This window comes from Vairimorpha necatrix, chromosome 1 (genome assembly GCF_036630325.1).
Source record: "Vairimorpha necatrix chromosome 1, complete sequence".
Taxonomy (NCBI): Eukaryota; Fungi; Microsporidia; family Nosematidae; genus Vairimorpha; species Vairimorpha necatrix.
Genome location: NC_088816.1, coordinates 1492332 through 1506824, shown reverse-complemented (window position 1 = coordinate 1506824; position 14493 = coordinate 1492332). Strand labels below are relative to the sequence as shown.

Genomic DNA, 14493 nt, shown 5'->3' with positions numbered 1-14493 from the left:
TTTTCATAAATTATTTAAAAGATAAAATTTATCAGTGAAATTTGAATTAAATTTTATTTTACACTAAATATATTTCATCTTGATTCAATAAATCCATTACATCACACAAAGGCCCAATATAAAAATCCCCTTTATTCATTTCTACACTCTCCCCGTCTAGCAAAACATTCCCTATATCTTTTTTACAAATAAATCCCACTACATCTACAGACTCATTACATTCATTTTTATAATTTATTTGGTCTTTCAATATTTTGTAAAATTTTTTCTCATCTTCCGATAAACAATTTTCATCTATAAATAAATTTCTTTTCATTTTGTTTATTCTTATTGTTAGATATGATTTTATCAAATATTCTAGTCTTTCTATTTCCAGTTCGTAGATGCTTTTTAGTATATTTGATTTTTGTGGATTTTTTTTTATAATATTTTTTTGGTCTATTATTTTGGTATAGAAATAGGCGACGACTTCTTGGTTGTATTTTAGAAATGCGTTTGTATTTTTCTCATTCATGTAGCATTCTATTAGTCTTTTAACTTTCATTTTAAAGGGGACAATAAATTGTCAAGGAGATGTAAAAATTAATATGTATTATTACTTATTTTGTTCTACATTGATACCAATAGAAGATTTATCTTTTACAAAAATTTATACTTCTTGTTTGGTATCTTGGCATCTATTATAAATATCATTATGAAATCTTTTTTATTTATACTTAGCAAAGATTCAAATGTTGATTAATTTGTCTTTGTGTTCCTGTTTAAATAGAATTGAGAGATCTTAAATTCACACACCTTTTTTGAATGTCTTAGTGTCTCATATGAAATATTCATTGCTATTTCAAAAACATACATTTGGATTTTTTCTGTATCTATTAAAAATATCATTTTGAATTTATAAATAAATAATAAGATATCTCAATCAGAACATGTTTTATTAATTATTTATTTGCGTTATAATTTCATCTTCTCCTCGTTGTAAATTTCTATTTGTATCCAGAGATTATTTTTACATGTCGGACATATTTTGTTAAATTTAAACCAATTTGAAATACATTTATCATGGAATCTATGTTGACAAGACAACTCATACACACATTCATCTTCTTCATATTCTTCCAGACATATGGCGCATGCGTCATATTTATTAATATCCTCTTTAGTAACAAATTTCTGATTAATATCTTCTACTTTCATGAAGACATTAAAAATCATGACATAGGCAAGGAAGCTCAGAATGAGGCACAAGGTACTAATCAAATCTACAAGTGTGATTAATATTAAGACGTAATAAATTATAACATTTTCCCTTATTATGTTATATTCATAAATATGAAAATATTGGGAAAACACGACTAATTTAAATTTTAAAAGTCGGCACACGAGTTCGTAAAGAAATAATGTTATGTATTGGGTATTTGTAGATCTCAGTATGTTGAAATAATACAAAATTTTGGTTAATAAAGTCATAAGAGTTATGATGTTTATAATTGTGTATACAAAAATGAATAGCCCAATATGGCTAGAATCATAAGAATTATTATAGAAAAACAAAGATATTATACCAAAGAATATTTGAATGGCGACTATACACATATTTATGGTAGTGAAGAAGATATTCTGGACTAAATTTATTAATTTAGTAATAAACATATTGGTTTGTTGAATACTAAAGGGGTCCATAAGAGGGGGTTACTACGAAATTATAAATAAAACAAAAAGGAGTCGACCTAAACAAAAGAGGCTAAAGGGGGCTGACTCTTTCAAACTTAAAATTCAAAAAAGGGATAAATCTAAAAAAACATCTAATAAAAAATTTTACTTTATCATTGTCAACTTATACACATTTTTACTAGGCGACACTTTTCTTATAAACCTTATATCTCCATTTACAAGACCCGTCTTTTCTTCCACCAATTTCTCTACTTCTTCTTCTCTACTAAAGAAATAGCAGTGTATCTTCCCTTTCCTTATATATTTTATATAATCAATACTGTACTCTGGTAGATTAAGAATAAAATGATCAATTCTTATGTCACTTATCTTCTCTAAATATATTTTAGCATCTAAGTTTTCTATAAAAAATCCTGTCTCGATTTTATTAATTTTAATATTTTCTCTAAGGCAAAATATCGCGTCTTTGTTCAGATCATTGCAATAAACAAGACACTTTTTTTGTAACAAAGGTATGACCATCGGCCCTACACCACAGAACACGTCACAGACAACTTCACCTGGTTTTATTTCTGAGAGTAAATTTCTGCGTTCTTCTTGTAATTTACTGCACCAGTAGACATTTTTAATATCAATATGAAATTTCGCACCATTTTCAACGAGACAAGTTCGTAATTTGTCGAGTTTTATGATGAAATTGGATGATTTATAAGATTTTATGAATTCGGCGAGTATTTTTTGATTAAAATCTTGACAAGTTAATTTCGTCAAGGCATTATGTTTATTATTTTCTCTATAACTGTTATTTAGTGTGTCTTCTCTATGACTATTATTTGTTATATTTTCTAAGCTGCTAGATTTGTTTATATCGACAATTCCACTTTCTTCTTTGGCGATAAAATACGTGATGTTGTCTCTGTCGATCTTGTCTTTGTCTTTTAACTCATTAATATCTACTTTCCCGCCTATATATTCGAAATCATAATTCCTAAATGTATTATTAATATTCCCTATTTTATTAATAACTGTATGCCCTGTCTTATCATAAAGTATTTTCCCTATAAAATATTTATATTCTAAAAATTCATCATTCAAATTGAAATGTATCACGTCTCCAACTGTCTCATATGAAACAGGCATCTGTCTACTACAAATAATATTTATTATTTCGCTATACGAAAAATATTTATAATTTAATATTAAAGAAATTTCAGTATCACCAGTATCAGTAAGTAGAACAGGAATATTGAGATTAGTAAACTTGTGGACTGTAGTGAATGTAAAATATTTTTTTGATAAATTAATAACGGACGGAATTTTTTTAAGTTTGAGTAACTTGTATTTTGGAGAAGGGAGTGATTGGACACATTTGAGAGTTATGACTTTGGTAATGAGATTATACAAATTCATTTAGGGGAAAGATAAAGAATAAAACTGGCTAGATAAAAAAAAAATATGGCATAAACAAGAAGAAGAAGAGTAGCAAGAAAATAAAAAGTAAAATTAGAAGACGGCTAAAATCAGCATTAGTGTAAAAAATTTGCCACATTGGAAGCGGCGAATAAGAGTCTATATAAAGATAACAGATATAATCGGTATGCATTTTTTAAGATTATTTCTGTTTTTTTAAGTACAATATCTTTCATTATTATTTTATTTTTCGCATACGCTGACATTCGTCCATAAGGTCCTGGATTATTTTTAGACATTCTCTCTTTGGGCTGTCAAATTCAGTTGCTGAACAGCTTTGTATCCTCAGGAACCTGAACAAATGTAATTATTCTTTAATGTTTACTTTGTGTATAATTACTTATGTATCAAGGAACTTGTTCTATGTATTTATCCGTTTATAAATCTGTACTATATATACAGAATGTTTTTTTTAAACAACAAAATTAAGTCCCACGTGGTATAGATCTTTGTAATTATATAATTATGATGATCATACACATATTGTTTCATTTTACAGTACATAATACTGTCAATCTTATATAAAAAATAATTAGTTATTAAATAAATACTTTTAATTAGTTTACAAAACAAACAGTCTCTTAAAATCTCCATAAAGCCTTACAAGGTTAACTACATCAGGCATATCTTTTATCAGTCCATAATCACCTTCCCCCATTACTCTCAGATAATTTCTTACAGTATAATTGTCTTTCATAACATACCCATAATACTTTATTGTATCACACACTGTTTGGGTATTTATTTCTTCCAGTTTCTCAGGATAATTGTAATAATCTTCAATTCCCGATAATTTAGTAAGTAATTTATAATTACAACTATCTTTGATTCGTAATAAGCCTCTTCTTTTATACTTATTATTATCATCAGGATCGACCATCTTGGTAAAATTATCAGTATTGAGTAAACTTGCGGCAGTAAACAAAAGAGACTTTTGGTCGATTTGACTTTTGAAATATGTATAAATGGCTATTAATACTTCTTTTTGGTAATCAGTTTCGACGTCCTTTACTTCAGAAATCAGATCGATGAATTCGAAAACATTAAGATATTCTATTTTAATGCAAACAGAATGCTCATCTATTACTAGATTCTCGATATCTGCATCTTCGTTCTCGTCTTTGTCTACAGGCTTTTCATTCAAGACTACGTGTTTATCGTTGACAGTTTCATTTCTGACATCTATAACTTCATTTTCGTCCGCGCCCTCATTTAAATGTTCTGCATAAGACGATTTTACTATTGTAAGAATATTGAATAGTACTAAATAATTAATATTCATTTTTAAGGCAATGGGCGAAATTTATATTTTTATCAATTTAATTAATGTCAAATGATTTTTAAAATATTTATACCTTATAAACGAACAAAAACAGCTGTTTAATAATGTTAAAACGATTATTAATGTTTATTTGCTGGGTAAACCTAAAAATTGTTGTTCTTTGCTTATAATTTTTAAGTATTTTGTTTTTTTTTGCGTTTTAATTTAAGAACGTCATTGTTTAATTCACACAGAACAAAAAGATCATTACAAAAACAAGCTTAAGAGATATTTATTATGTTTAAAAAATAATTTAAAATGTTTTTCTGTATTAATCAAAAGTCAAGTTTAATCAAAATGATTTACAGAAAAGTGATGTGGTTTTAGAAAAAAAATCAGAAAAATTTGAAAGTATTTTTATAAAATAATTATTTACTGATATAATCATTGGTTAAAGGGCAGTCTGGTGGCCAAAAATCCCTTAAAAGGAATTTTTAAAAAAATCACCCAAAAAATGAAAAGTCAAGAGGAAAAAAATAAAAACTTAAAAATCATTTTAATAATTTTATCAAACAAATCCCCTTCAAAATTTCTTCTAAGCATAAATCTTACCAAAGAACTCTTTATTAATCTTTTTGTTCTATGCCTTATGGAAGTTTCACTTTTAACAGCGCTCACATTACCTTCGATAGTATTAGTATGGCATGAATTATTATTATTAACAAATTCTTTTGAATGATTAACCGTCTTATGTTGTTGAAAAATTGAACACAACCTAGAATATGAAGAGAAGCAATCACTATGTATGATAGATTCTGGGTAAACATATTTAATTAAAAGTTCTTCTAGTGTAGTTGCTCTTCTATTATCAACAGGAACAAACACAATTTTTCTTTGAGGTGTTCTTTCTACCATTCCGAAAATCCAAACTCCTTCTACCCATGGCCTCTATGGTATTTTAATTTACCAAACTTACTTTCATCTATTTCCACATCAATCCCAGGTCCTCCTATTATACCTGTTTCGACGTAAACAGAATTTTCGATGGAATTTACTGTTAAAGAAATATTTTTTCTTACAATTTTAATGCTAATTCCAAGAAATTCCGCAATAGCTTTTTACTTTACATTAACAGACCATAATTTAATAATAAATAACATAGTATTAATTCCAAGCTTGTTATTGTAGAATGAAGTGCTTTTTAATAAAGACATTTACTTCTACATTTAGACCAAGTACATCGAAAAATAAAATTTTCATTATATTTTTTACTTATAGAACCACATTTTATACATGATTTGCTTGTTTTTTCAATATATTTTAAAAAAATTTCAAAAAGTTCCTCCTCTTGACTTTTCATTTTTGAGGTGATTTTTTTAAAAATTCCTTTTAAGGGATTTTTGGCCACCAGACTGCCATAGCTCCCATTAATTCTTTTACCTTTTAATAATGTGTTAAAATCAGTCTAAATTTGTAAGATTATCTTTGCTCTTTTGTCATTAGAATTTATTTTTGTTATTATTAGACATGTTTCCAATCAGTTTTTGTTATTTATAACAGATTCTAGGCTAAGTTATTATTTTTTTAAGTATATATATTAGTGGTACTTCATTGATTTTTGTAGTCTAACAATGATGTAATATGTATTATTTATAATCGGAAGAGAGGTACCACAGTACCCCCCTCTGAGGGTGTTTACTTTATTTTTTCGAACTTCCAAAACGAAGTGCAAAAAAAGGAGGAGCAGGAAGGGGTCAAAAATTACTAGAACTTTATGATAGTAAAAATACATAATAAAATAATGAAATGACTTAAAATTGAATTTCAAACCAAATTTTGTTTCTAAATATATGATATAAAAAAATTAAAATTTATACAAATTTATTTTCTTTATCCTAGTTTTTATTTAATAGCGCTTTAAAATGACAGATCTCTATAAGGATGTCGAGAAAATAATGGAAAAATGATTTTAAGTACATTAGAAGGCAGGCTTGTCCATTATGTCTTGGAAATGTACATCGACGTTTGGAAATACAGAATCAAATGTTTTGTACCGCAAAAGGATGTCGAAAAGAATATATAATAACAAAAAAGAAGCCTTTTTAAATGCTAAATTGTCTTGGTTAAAAATATGTCAGGTTCTATATCTATTGTTTAAAAATACAACTTTCAGAATGATAAAAAACCTACTTAATATCTACAAAAAAACAATCTATAGAATTATCAGAAAAAGTAGTAAACATATAACTGGCAATAAAAAAATAGGAGGTCCAGGTATAATTGTAGAGATTGATGAATCTAAATTCGGAAAGAAAAAATACAACAAAGGCCACAAAGTTGACAGTGTGTGGGTAATTGGGTGGTGGAAAGAACAGCCGAAAGAAGTCTAGTGCTTCTAAAAGTAAAAAACAGAAAAGCCGAAACTCTTGCAAGATTAATAAAAAAATATGTAAGTCCCGGAAGTATTGTATTTACCGACTGTTGGAAAGATTATAAAAATTTAAATCAATTGGGGTTGTACGAACACTACACTGTTAACCATTCTCTTGGTTTTATAAATCCAGAGAATGGTGTTCGTACTAACACGATTGAAGGACATGGGCTGGTGTTAAAAGAGTGATTCCTGCCAGACATCGGACTGAAAAGGATATAAATCGTTATCTAAATTTATTTACTTTTAAAAGAAATAATCCTATAAATACGTTCGAAATGTTAATAAAAAAGGCATTTTACTAATAAATCTTATTTTAAAATCAATTTTTATATCTAAATATATAATTAATTATTATTTTTACTATCATAAAGATCTAGTAATTTTTGTCCCCTTCCTGCTCCTCCTTTTTTTGCACTTCGTTTTGGGGGCTCGAAAAATTAAAGTAAACACCCCCAGAGGGGGGTACTGTGGTATCTTTCACCCTTTATAATCTTTTATGTGTTTTTTGAATCATATAAAACATAAATTAATATGATATGTTATATTTCTCTCAAGAGTTAAATGACATATATTTCTATAATTTTGATTTATTGAAGAAATATCGTTTTTGTCGATGTAAAAACCTTATATAATATTGTTTATATAGAGATTAATCAAGACTTACCTTTATTATACATGGAATGTACAATATGGATAAGTCTTGATCATTTAATAAAAGGGAAAATAATAAAAAACCCAGAAAAATTTTTATCGTTTTTGATAATTCTGCTATTTTATTAAAACTATATTTTTTTCATTTTTGCTCGTCTACAATTTTCCGCTTCGACTTTAGAAAACAGGCTAAAAATAAAAATTTTGAATCTAAATTAGTAAGGAAGGCTAAAGCAAAAAATCCTTATTCTTTAATGTTTTGCTTTGTGTATAATTACTTATGTATCAAGGAACTTGTTCTATGTATTTATCCGTTTATAAATCTGTACTATATATACAGAATGTTTTTTTTAAACAACAAAATTAAGTCCCACGTGGTATAGATCTTTGTAATTATATAATTATGATGATCATACACATATTGTTTCATTTTACAGTACATAATACTGTCAATCTTATATAAAAAATAATTAGTTATTAAATAAATACTTTTAATTAGTTTACAAAACAAACAGTCTCTTAAAATCTTCATAAAGCCTTACAAGGTTAACTACATCAGGCATATCTTTTATCTGTCCATAATCGCCTTCCCCCATTACTCTCAGATAATTTCTTACAGTATAATCGTCTTTCATAACATACCCATAATACTTTATTGTATCACACACTGTTTGGGTATTTGTTTCTTCCAGTTTCTCGGGATAATTGTAATAATCTTCAATTCCCGATAATTTAGTAAGTAATTTATAATTACAACTATCTTTGATTCGTAATAAGCCTCTTCTTTTATACTTATTATTATCATCAGGATCGACCATCTTGGTAAAATTATCAGTATTGAGTAAACTTGCGGCAGTAAACAAAAGAGACTTTTGGTCGATTTGGCCATCGAAATATGTATAAATGCCTATTAATACATCTTTTTGGGGATCAGTTTCGATATTCATGATATCAGAAATCATATCAACGAATTCGATAACATTCAGATATTCTTTCTTAATGCCTACTGGATGATCGTCTATTACTAGATTCTTGATATCCGCATCTTCGTTCTCGTCTTTGTCTACAGGCTTTTCATCCAATTCTTCATGTTTATCTTTAACAGTTTCATTTCCGATATCTATAACTTCATTTTCGGCCGCGCCTTCATTTACATGTTCTGCATGAGACGATTTTACTATTGTAAGAATATTGAATAGTACTAAATAATTCATATTCATTTTATGGGTAATAGAGGAAATTTATATTTATATTAATTTAATTAATGTCAAATGGTATTAAAAACATTTGTACTTTCTAAACGAACAAAAACAGCTGTTTAATAATGTTAAAACGATTATTAATGTTTATTTGCTGGGTAAACCTAAAAATTGTTGTTCTTTGCTTATAATTTTTAAGTATTTTGTTTTTTCTTTACTTTTTAATTTAATAACGTCATTGTTTAATTCACACAGAACAAAAAGATCATTACAAAAACAAGCTTAAGAGATATTTATTATGTTTAAAAAATAATTTAAATGTTTTTCGTAAAAAATCAAGAATCAAAAGTCAAGTTTAATCAAAATGATTTACAGAAAAGTGATGTGGTTTTAGAAAAAAAAATCAATTTTAGTTCAAGTATTTTTATAAAATTGTTACCTACTGATATAATCATTTATAAACCTCATAAAAGAGTTAAATAATGGACAAAAAATGTATTTAAGGAAACCAATGTTTTTGGAATGTATAGATTATGTAATTGACAAAATATTTAAAAAGATATAATAATTTTATGGATCACATTTTTTTAAACTATTTTAGATCGGCAAGACTAACTATAGCTTACAAATATGAAAATTTACTCGTTTAGTAAATTGCGATTGAAATTATATTCATAGACTACTTTGCTACTTTGTAGATTTAAAAAGACTAGATATAGCTATAAAATGTTAAAAATTACTCGTAACAAGATTTGGTTTTAAATTTTAGTTGCTACTTCATAAATAGCCAATAAAGCTTATTCTTTGAATTTTAAAATTGAAGAGTTTAGACTGTAAAAATATTTACTTTTTTTTATAATAATTAATTTATTAGAAATCTTCTAATCTCTTGAAGTTTCCTTCAGTACTCTTTTTTCTAAAATCTAGTACTACGCTACTCTTAGTTTTACTAAGTCTTCTTGTCTCTCCACAGATGACTGTGTCTCCAACATGAATAAGCCCTTCAAAACATGGTGACATATGAGTACTCACATTAGTGTGTCTTCTCCCATATCTCCTGTATTTCTTATTATAGACAAGTCTATTGATTCTTACTACTATAGTTTTATCAGCTTTCATTTTGTAAACTACCCCTTCAAAGATCTTACCAGTCACTTTGACATCCCCTGTAAAAGGGCATTTCTTGTCAATATAAGTGGCGTCTATAGCAGTCTTGGGGACTGTAAAGCCTTCTCTCATTTCATTTATCCTTCTACTGGCTTTTAATTCTTCAGCAGTGGCGTAAGGATCAAGAGAGACGCCTTTTTGTTCTGGAAATATTTTGTATTTCAACGTAGTGTCGATCATTTGGGGTATAAAAAAAACCAAAAAAATAAACAAGAAAAAAAGCAAAAAAATATCATCAATTTTCAAACAGTAACGAATTTGCAAATTTTCCATTTTTAAAATTTTATAAATTTCTTGAAAATTTTCCCCTAAAATCAAAATGATACAAAACGAAGGGAACAGATCAAAAGTTTTTATTCTCAACGAATACAAAAAAATCCAAGAAAAAATTAATGAACATTTTAGTGTAGGCCTAATTGAAAATAATATTTATACTTGGGAAGTCTTAATATTTGGTCCAAGAGATACACCATACGAAAATGGCATATTTAAAGCCAAGATGATCTTCCCAGTAAATTATCCTGAAGCTCCACCTTCTTTTAGATTTATTTCTGAAATGTGGCATCCAAATATAGACAGTGACGGGAATGTGTGTATTAGCATTTTACATAAACCGGGAGAAGACGCCTATGGGTACGAAGAACTGAATGAAAGATGGATGCCAGTAAGACATCCAGAGAGTGTTATAATGAGCATAGTGTGTCTATTAAATAGTCCGAATTGTGATAGTCCGGCGAATTTAGATGCTGCTACTGAATATAGAAATGATATAAATGCATATACCAGGAAAGTGATGAGATTAACAGAGAAAACACTGGAATTATAAGATAAAAAAACAAAATAAAAAAAAATATTCTTTTAAATTTACTTGTAATTTGCATAAATGACCAAGGCCAATATTGGCCACAAATCTTTATTCTTATTTAATACATAAATAAAAGCATTAGACAAAAAAACTGACATATTAGACAAAAAATATGCAAATTAGACAAAAAATTTACAAATATGATCTTATAGCAATAAATATCTATCGATAAGGAATTTATAAACAAACAAATAAAGTTTATGCATAAATTTGTGCATAAAATTCTGTAAGAGAGCTTCAACTAAAAAACAAAATAAATATTTCGACATGAATAGTTTATAAACAAAAATGACTTAGACGCAAAGGAATTGCGCACTCTGAAAAGAACAGCCACACGAATTTAACAAGTATAGAAAGAAATACGAAGCAAAATTTTTTAAAATAAAGATACACTTGTAAATTTCCGAGGCTTAAAATGCAGTAATATGCATGGTATTACCCAATAACTATCTTCTTGTAGATAATAAACAAGATGCTACATGAAAAAAAAATGTAAACATAACTCAAATTAGTAAGGCAAAGCATGTGCACACAAAATAGAAACATTTTAATGAAAGATGCTCTCAATCTTGAGGCCGCAAAAACAGTAGATCATATGGCCTTTTAATATGATCATGTGCCTGCTCCAATCTATACTTACAGCTGTAATAAGGCTTAAGTCTTATCCAATGATAAAAAGATGGAAATTTTATTAGAAGAGAATCAAAAATCAAATGAAAAGATTGAGATAAAAGTAAACAGTGGAACACAATCAAAATGAGAGAGTATAATAATATGTAAATTAATTTAGAAACATAAATACGACTTGCTTGTAAATCATATGCCTTCTCTCTATAAATATAAGCCGAAAATAATTCCTTAAATAATGACTAGGGATGGAATAGTAACTAATTTTCTCCGCGTGCATATCAAAGAGCTCCGATTAGAACCCAGAACGGAAGCATATATACAAACAAGAGTCCTTAAAATTACTTTAGAAAGCTTAACTATGACAATCCAACATGGTCTTGATACTGAGCAGGAAGGGGCATTTAAGAGCCCAATATAAAAACTTTAGAAAAAACTCCAAGAACTGTAAAAAAAAATTGTGAGCGTATCTTTTGAAAAGTAATTAGTATGATTTTATACTTAAATAAATTATATATGGATTTAAGTAGCCATTGACACTATAAAAGTCAGATAATACAATCTAAAATGTTTTTTTTTACACGACATTTTGAAATAAAGAAATCATGTACTAGTTACAATTATATTAAGCAAATGACAATTATGATAATTTTTTATCAAATCATATTAAAATAGTATAGAAAGAAATAGCAATTTTCAAAGCGAAAAGATAATTTAAGAATATAAATATTGACATAAAAGTAAATATAACACAATTGCAAAAAATCGGAATATTTTGGCCTAATTTTTAGACAATCACAAAATTTTGGACTGCATAGGATAAATAGAAATATCTAAATGTTAAATATTCGAATGTTATGTCAAAAATTTAATCAAAACTAGTTTTAATTTAATGTAGTTGAAATATTATATCTTGTCCCGCAATAATATTATTTTTTTGTCTGTTATTATATGACTTCACTTATGATAAAAGCTCTTTTTTAAAAGTATATAGTTGTTTAACATACAAACTACGATATAATATGTAAATAACTATTAATTGAAGTAAACACAATGGTGATATGTCTTTTAAAGTATCCTCTTAAATATAGATAAATTTGATATTTAATTACTGTATAACACTAGATATTGTAATAAAGAACATTTTTTTCACTTAATACTCGGCAAAATTATATTTTGTTGAATAACAAAAATATCAAAAAAAAATTTACCACATATGAACTCGTTTTTACAATTTTTTAAGATACAAATATTAGTAGAAGCTGCAGTAAGAGCAAATGCCGAATTGCCAGATGAATTTTTTTGACGATAACAATAATCGTACGCATGTTGCTGAAGATAAACTCATTAATGAAGATGTCTCCGTATCAAATATTTTTGCAATTCAATGCCTTGCAATAATTCTCGTGTTTTGTGTTGTAGACATTAAGCATTTGTTGCAATTTCCCTTTCTAAAATGTAGATGGGTTTATGCTGATGAGTCAAACAAGGAGGAAAATTGACAATCAAACTATTAAAAATAAAAAAATTAAATTAGTTATTTATTATATCTTAAAACCAAAATTGTTAATTTGTCATTCATAAATACATATATAGAAATTTTAAATATACATTTAGACGTGGTAAATTAGTTTTTTTTTTACGAGATCGAAAAAAATATGTTATACATATTTAAAAACTTAATAAATACACAACAGATAATATGTAATCGAAATACATTTAAATGATCTATTTTCCTTATTCGTTTCATGCGTTGACACACCAAAAAAATATTCTAGAAATATAAAAAAAATCTATATTACAATATAATTGACTAATAAAAATGAATTAGACGCCGGAAAGCCTTTTTTCAAGATGTACTACAAAAAGTAAGAGAAAATTATTTACGAAATATGATAAAGCCCAAACGAACTGATCCCTATTTATAACCTTATGCAAAGAAAATATCATATACATAACTTTGACAATAATGAATAAAGAACACAGTGAATAAGTTCAAGCGTAAGACATATCAGCCGATTCAAACACACATCCGGAACAAGATTATAAGAACCCCGTGGGTATCTTATCTAATAGAACTATTGTTAAAATATTAGCCTTAAAAGTTGTTAGAAATCGGTACATTTCAAGCAGACAAAAGAGGGGTATAACGATCCACTGAAAACCATAAAATCGCATTTTTATTTAATGATATTATTAGTGCAAAATAAAATTTGATAAATTAATAAAAGATAAGACTTAGATGACATAAAAAATCGATCAATAGTTTATTTCACATTATTATATAAAATTACACACAGAAAATGATAAAAATATAAAAAATAAACTCAATTATTAGTCATTTTGAAAAGCAGATTTCCTGCGATATGCTACTAGTTAATTCTGTATCCGCCTCTTATAAAAACAATAGCTTAAAATAAATACATAGCCTATAAATATAAATTTATCTAAGATTCATTATACACAATATTATATACATAAGTCATTTATATTTCGACTTCAAGATTTTTCCAACTAGAATTTGCCAGAAATTTTGTATAAATTAATATACCAATCACCAAAAAATGTATATAATAAATATTTTTGTTCTTTTTTATTTCCTTTTTCATTTAAAAAAATTTTCACTCTCACTTGCTGATTTTAAATGAAAATTATTGGATCATTATCTATCTGAATTGAGTTTATGTTTAAAAAAATTCATATATTTTATGTTTTTTAAAAAATATCTATGTTGATATCTTTTGTACGCGGCGCTGACGCTGCTCATAGATCTAATGAAACTGTGGGCTATAACATTGTTTATATTAATTTTTAAAAAGATTTAAGCGGCATTTATGTGATATATTAATTTTAGGTTAAAAACACAGCAAAGAAGACAAATAGATCCTCTTTTTTTAGCATTTTACATCCCGTTTGTTTTATGATAAAATATTGGCGTTATATAAAATCTAGCCAATCTATGAGATAATTAAAAAAATTTGGTTACAAATTTAGATGACATATAATTTAGATCATAAGTGTAGGTATTGTGCTTTAATCAATTATACATGCATATTGTTATTCTTAAACTACACCAATACACATCATATAAAGGATTTAAGGTCTGTTTTCTATACTTTTAATCAATGACATAGATTTGTGATCA

General features: G+C 26.9%; 7 protein-coding genes across 7 annotated transcripts; 1 reads left to right on the top strand and 6 right to left on the bottom strand.

Moving 5' to 3' along the window:
• Positions 1 to 58: 58 nt before the first annotated feature.
• VNE69_01384 (DNA replication complex GINS protein (SLD5)) lies at positions 59 to 544 on the bottom strand (the record flags this gene model as incomplete). Its single annotated transcript, XM_065472521.1, has 1 exon — positions 59 to 544. The coding sequence occupies one exon, from the start codon at positions 542 to 544 to the stop codon at positions 59 to 61; it is 486 nt and encodes a 161-aa protein (XP_065328593.1).
• A 410-nt stretch (positions 545 to 954) lies between these two features.
• Positions 955 to 1683, bottom strand: VNE69_01383 (E3 ubiquitin-protein ligase RNF13; the record flags this gene model as incomplete). Its single annotated transcript, XM_065472520.1, has 1 exon — positions 955 to 1683. The coding sequence occupies one exon, from the start codon at positions 1681 to 1683 to the stop codon at positions 955 to 957; it is 729 nt and encodes a 242-aa protein (XP_065328592.1).
• Positions 1684 to 1818: 135 nt separating this feature from the next.
• Positions 1819 to 3084, bottom strand: VNE69_01382 (tRNA (guanine(37)-N1)-methyltransferase (TRMT5); the record flags this gene model as incomplete). Its single annotated transcript, XM_065472519.1, has 1 exon — positions 1819 to 3084. The coding sequence occupies one exon, from the start codon at positions 3082 to 3084 to the stop codon at positions 1819 to 1821; it is 1266 nt and encodes a 421-aa protein (XP_065328591.1).
• A 622-nt stretch (positions 3085 to 3706) lies between these two features.
• Positions 3707 to 4426, bottom strand: VNE69_01381 (spore wall protein 25-like; the record flags this gene model as incomplete). The annotated part of the gene is made up of 1 exon (XM_065472518.1): positions 3707 to 4426. The coding sequence occupies one exon, from the start codon at positions 4424 to 4426 to the stop codon at positions 3707 to 3709; it is 720 nt and encodes a 239-aa protein (XP_065328590.1).
• A 3564-nt stretch (positions 4427 to 7990) lies between these two features.
• On the bottom strand, positions 7991 to 8710 carry VNE69_01380 (spore wall protein 25-like; the record flags this gene model as incomplete). Its single annotated transcript, XM_065472517.1, has 1 exon — positions 7991 to 8710. One exon carries the CDS (start codon positions 8708 to 8710, stop codon positions 7991 to 7993), a length of 720 nt encoding a protein of 239 aa, XP_065328589.1.
• Positions 8711 to 9559: 849 nt separating this feature from the next.
• VNE69_01379 (ribosomal protein uS17) lies at positions 9560 to 10036 on the bottom strand (the record flags this gene model as incomplete). Its single annotated transcript, XM_065472516.1, has 1 exon — positions 9560 to 10036. One exon carries the CDS (start codon positions 10034 to 10036, stop codon positions 9560 to 9562), a length of 477 nt encoding a protein of 158 aa, XP_065328588.1.
• Positions 10037 to 10175: 139 nt separating this feature from the next.
• Positions 10176 to 10682, top strand: VNE69_01378 (ubiquitin-conjugating enzyme E2 15 (UBC15); the record flags this gene model as incomplete). The annotated part of the gene is made up of 1 exon (XM_065472515.1): positions 10176 to 10682. One exon carries the CDS (start codon positions 10176 to 10178, stop codon positions 10680 to 10682), a length of 507 nt encoding a protein of 168 aa, XP_065328587.1.
• Between the last annotated feature and the right edge of the window lie 3811 nt (positions 10683 to 14493).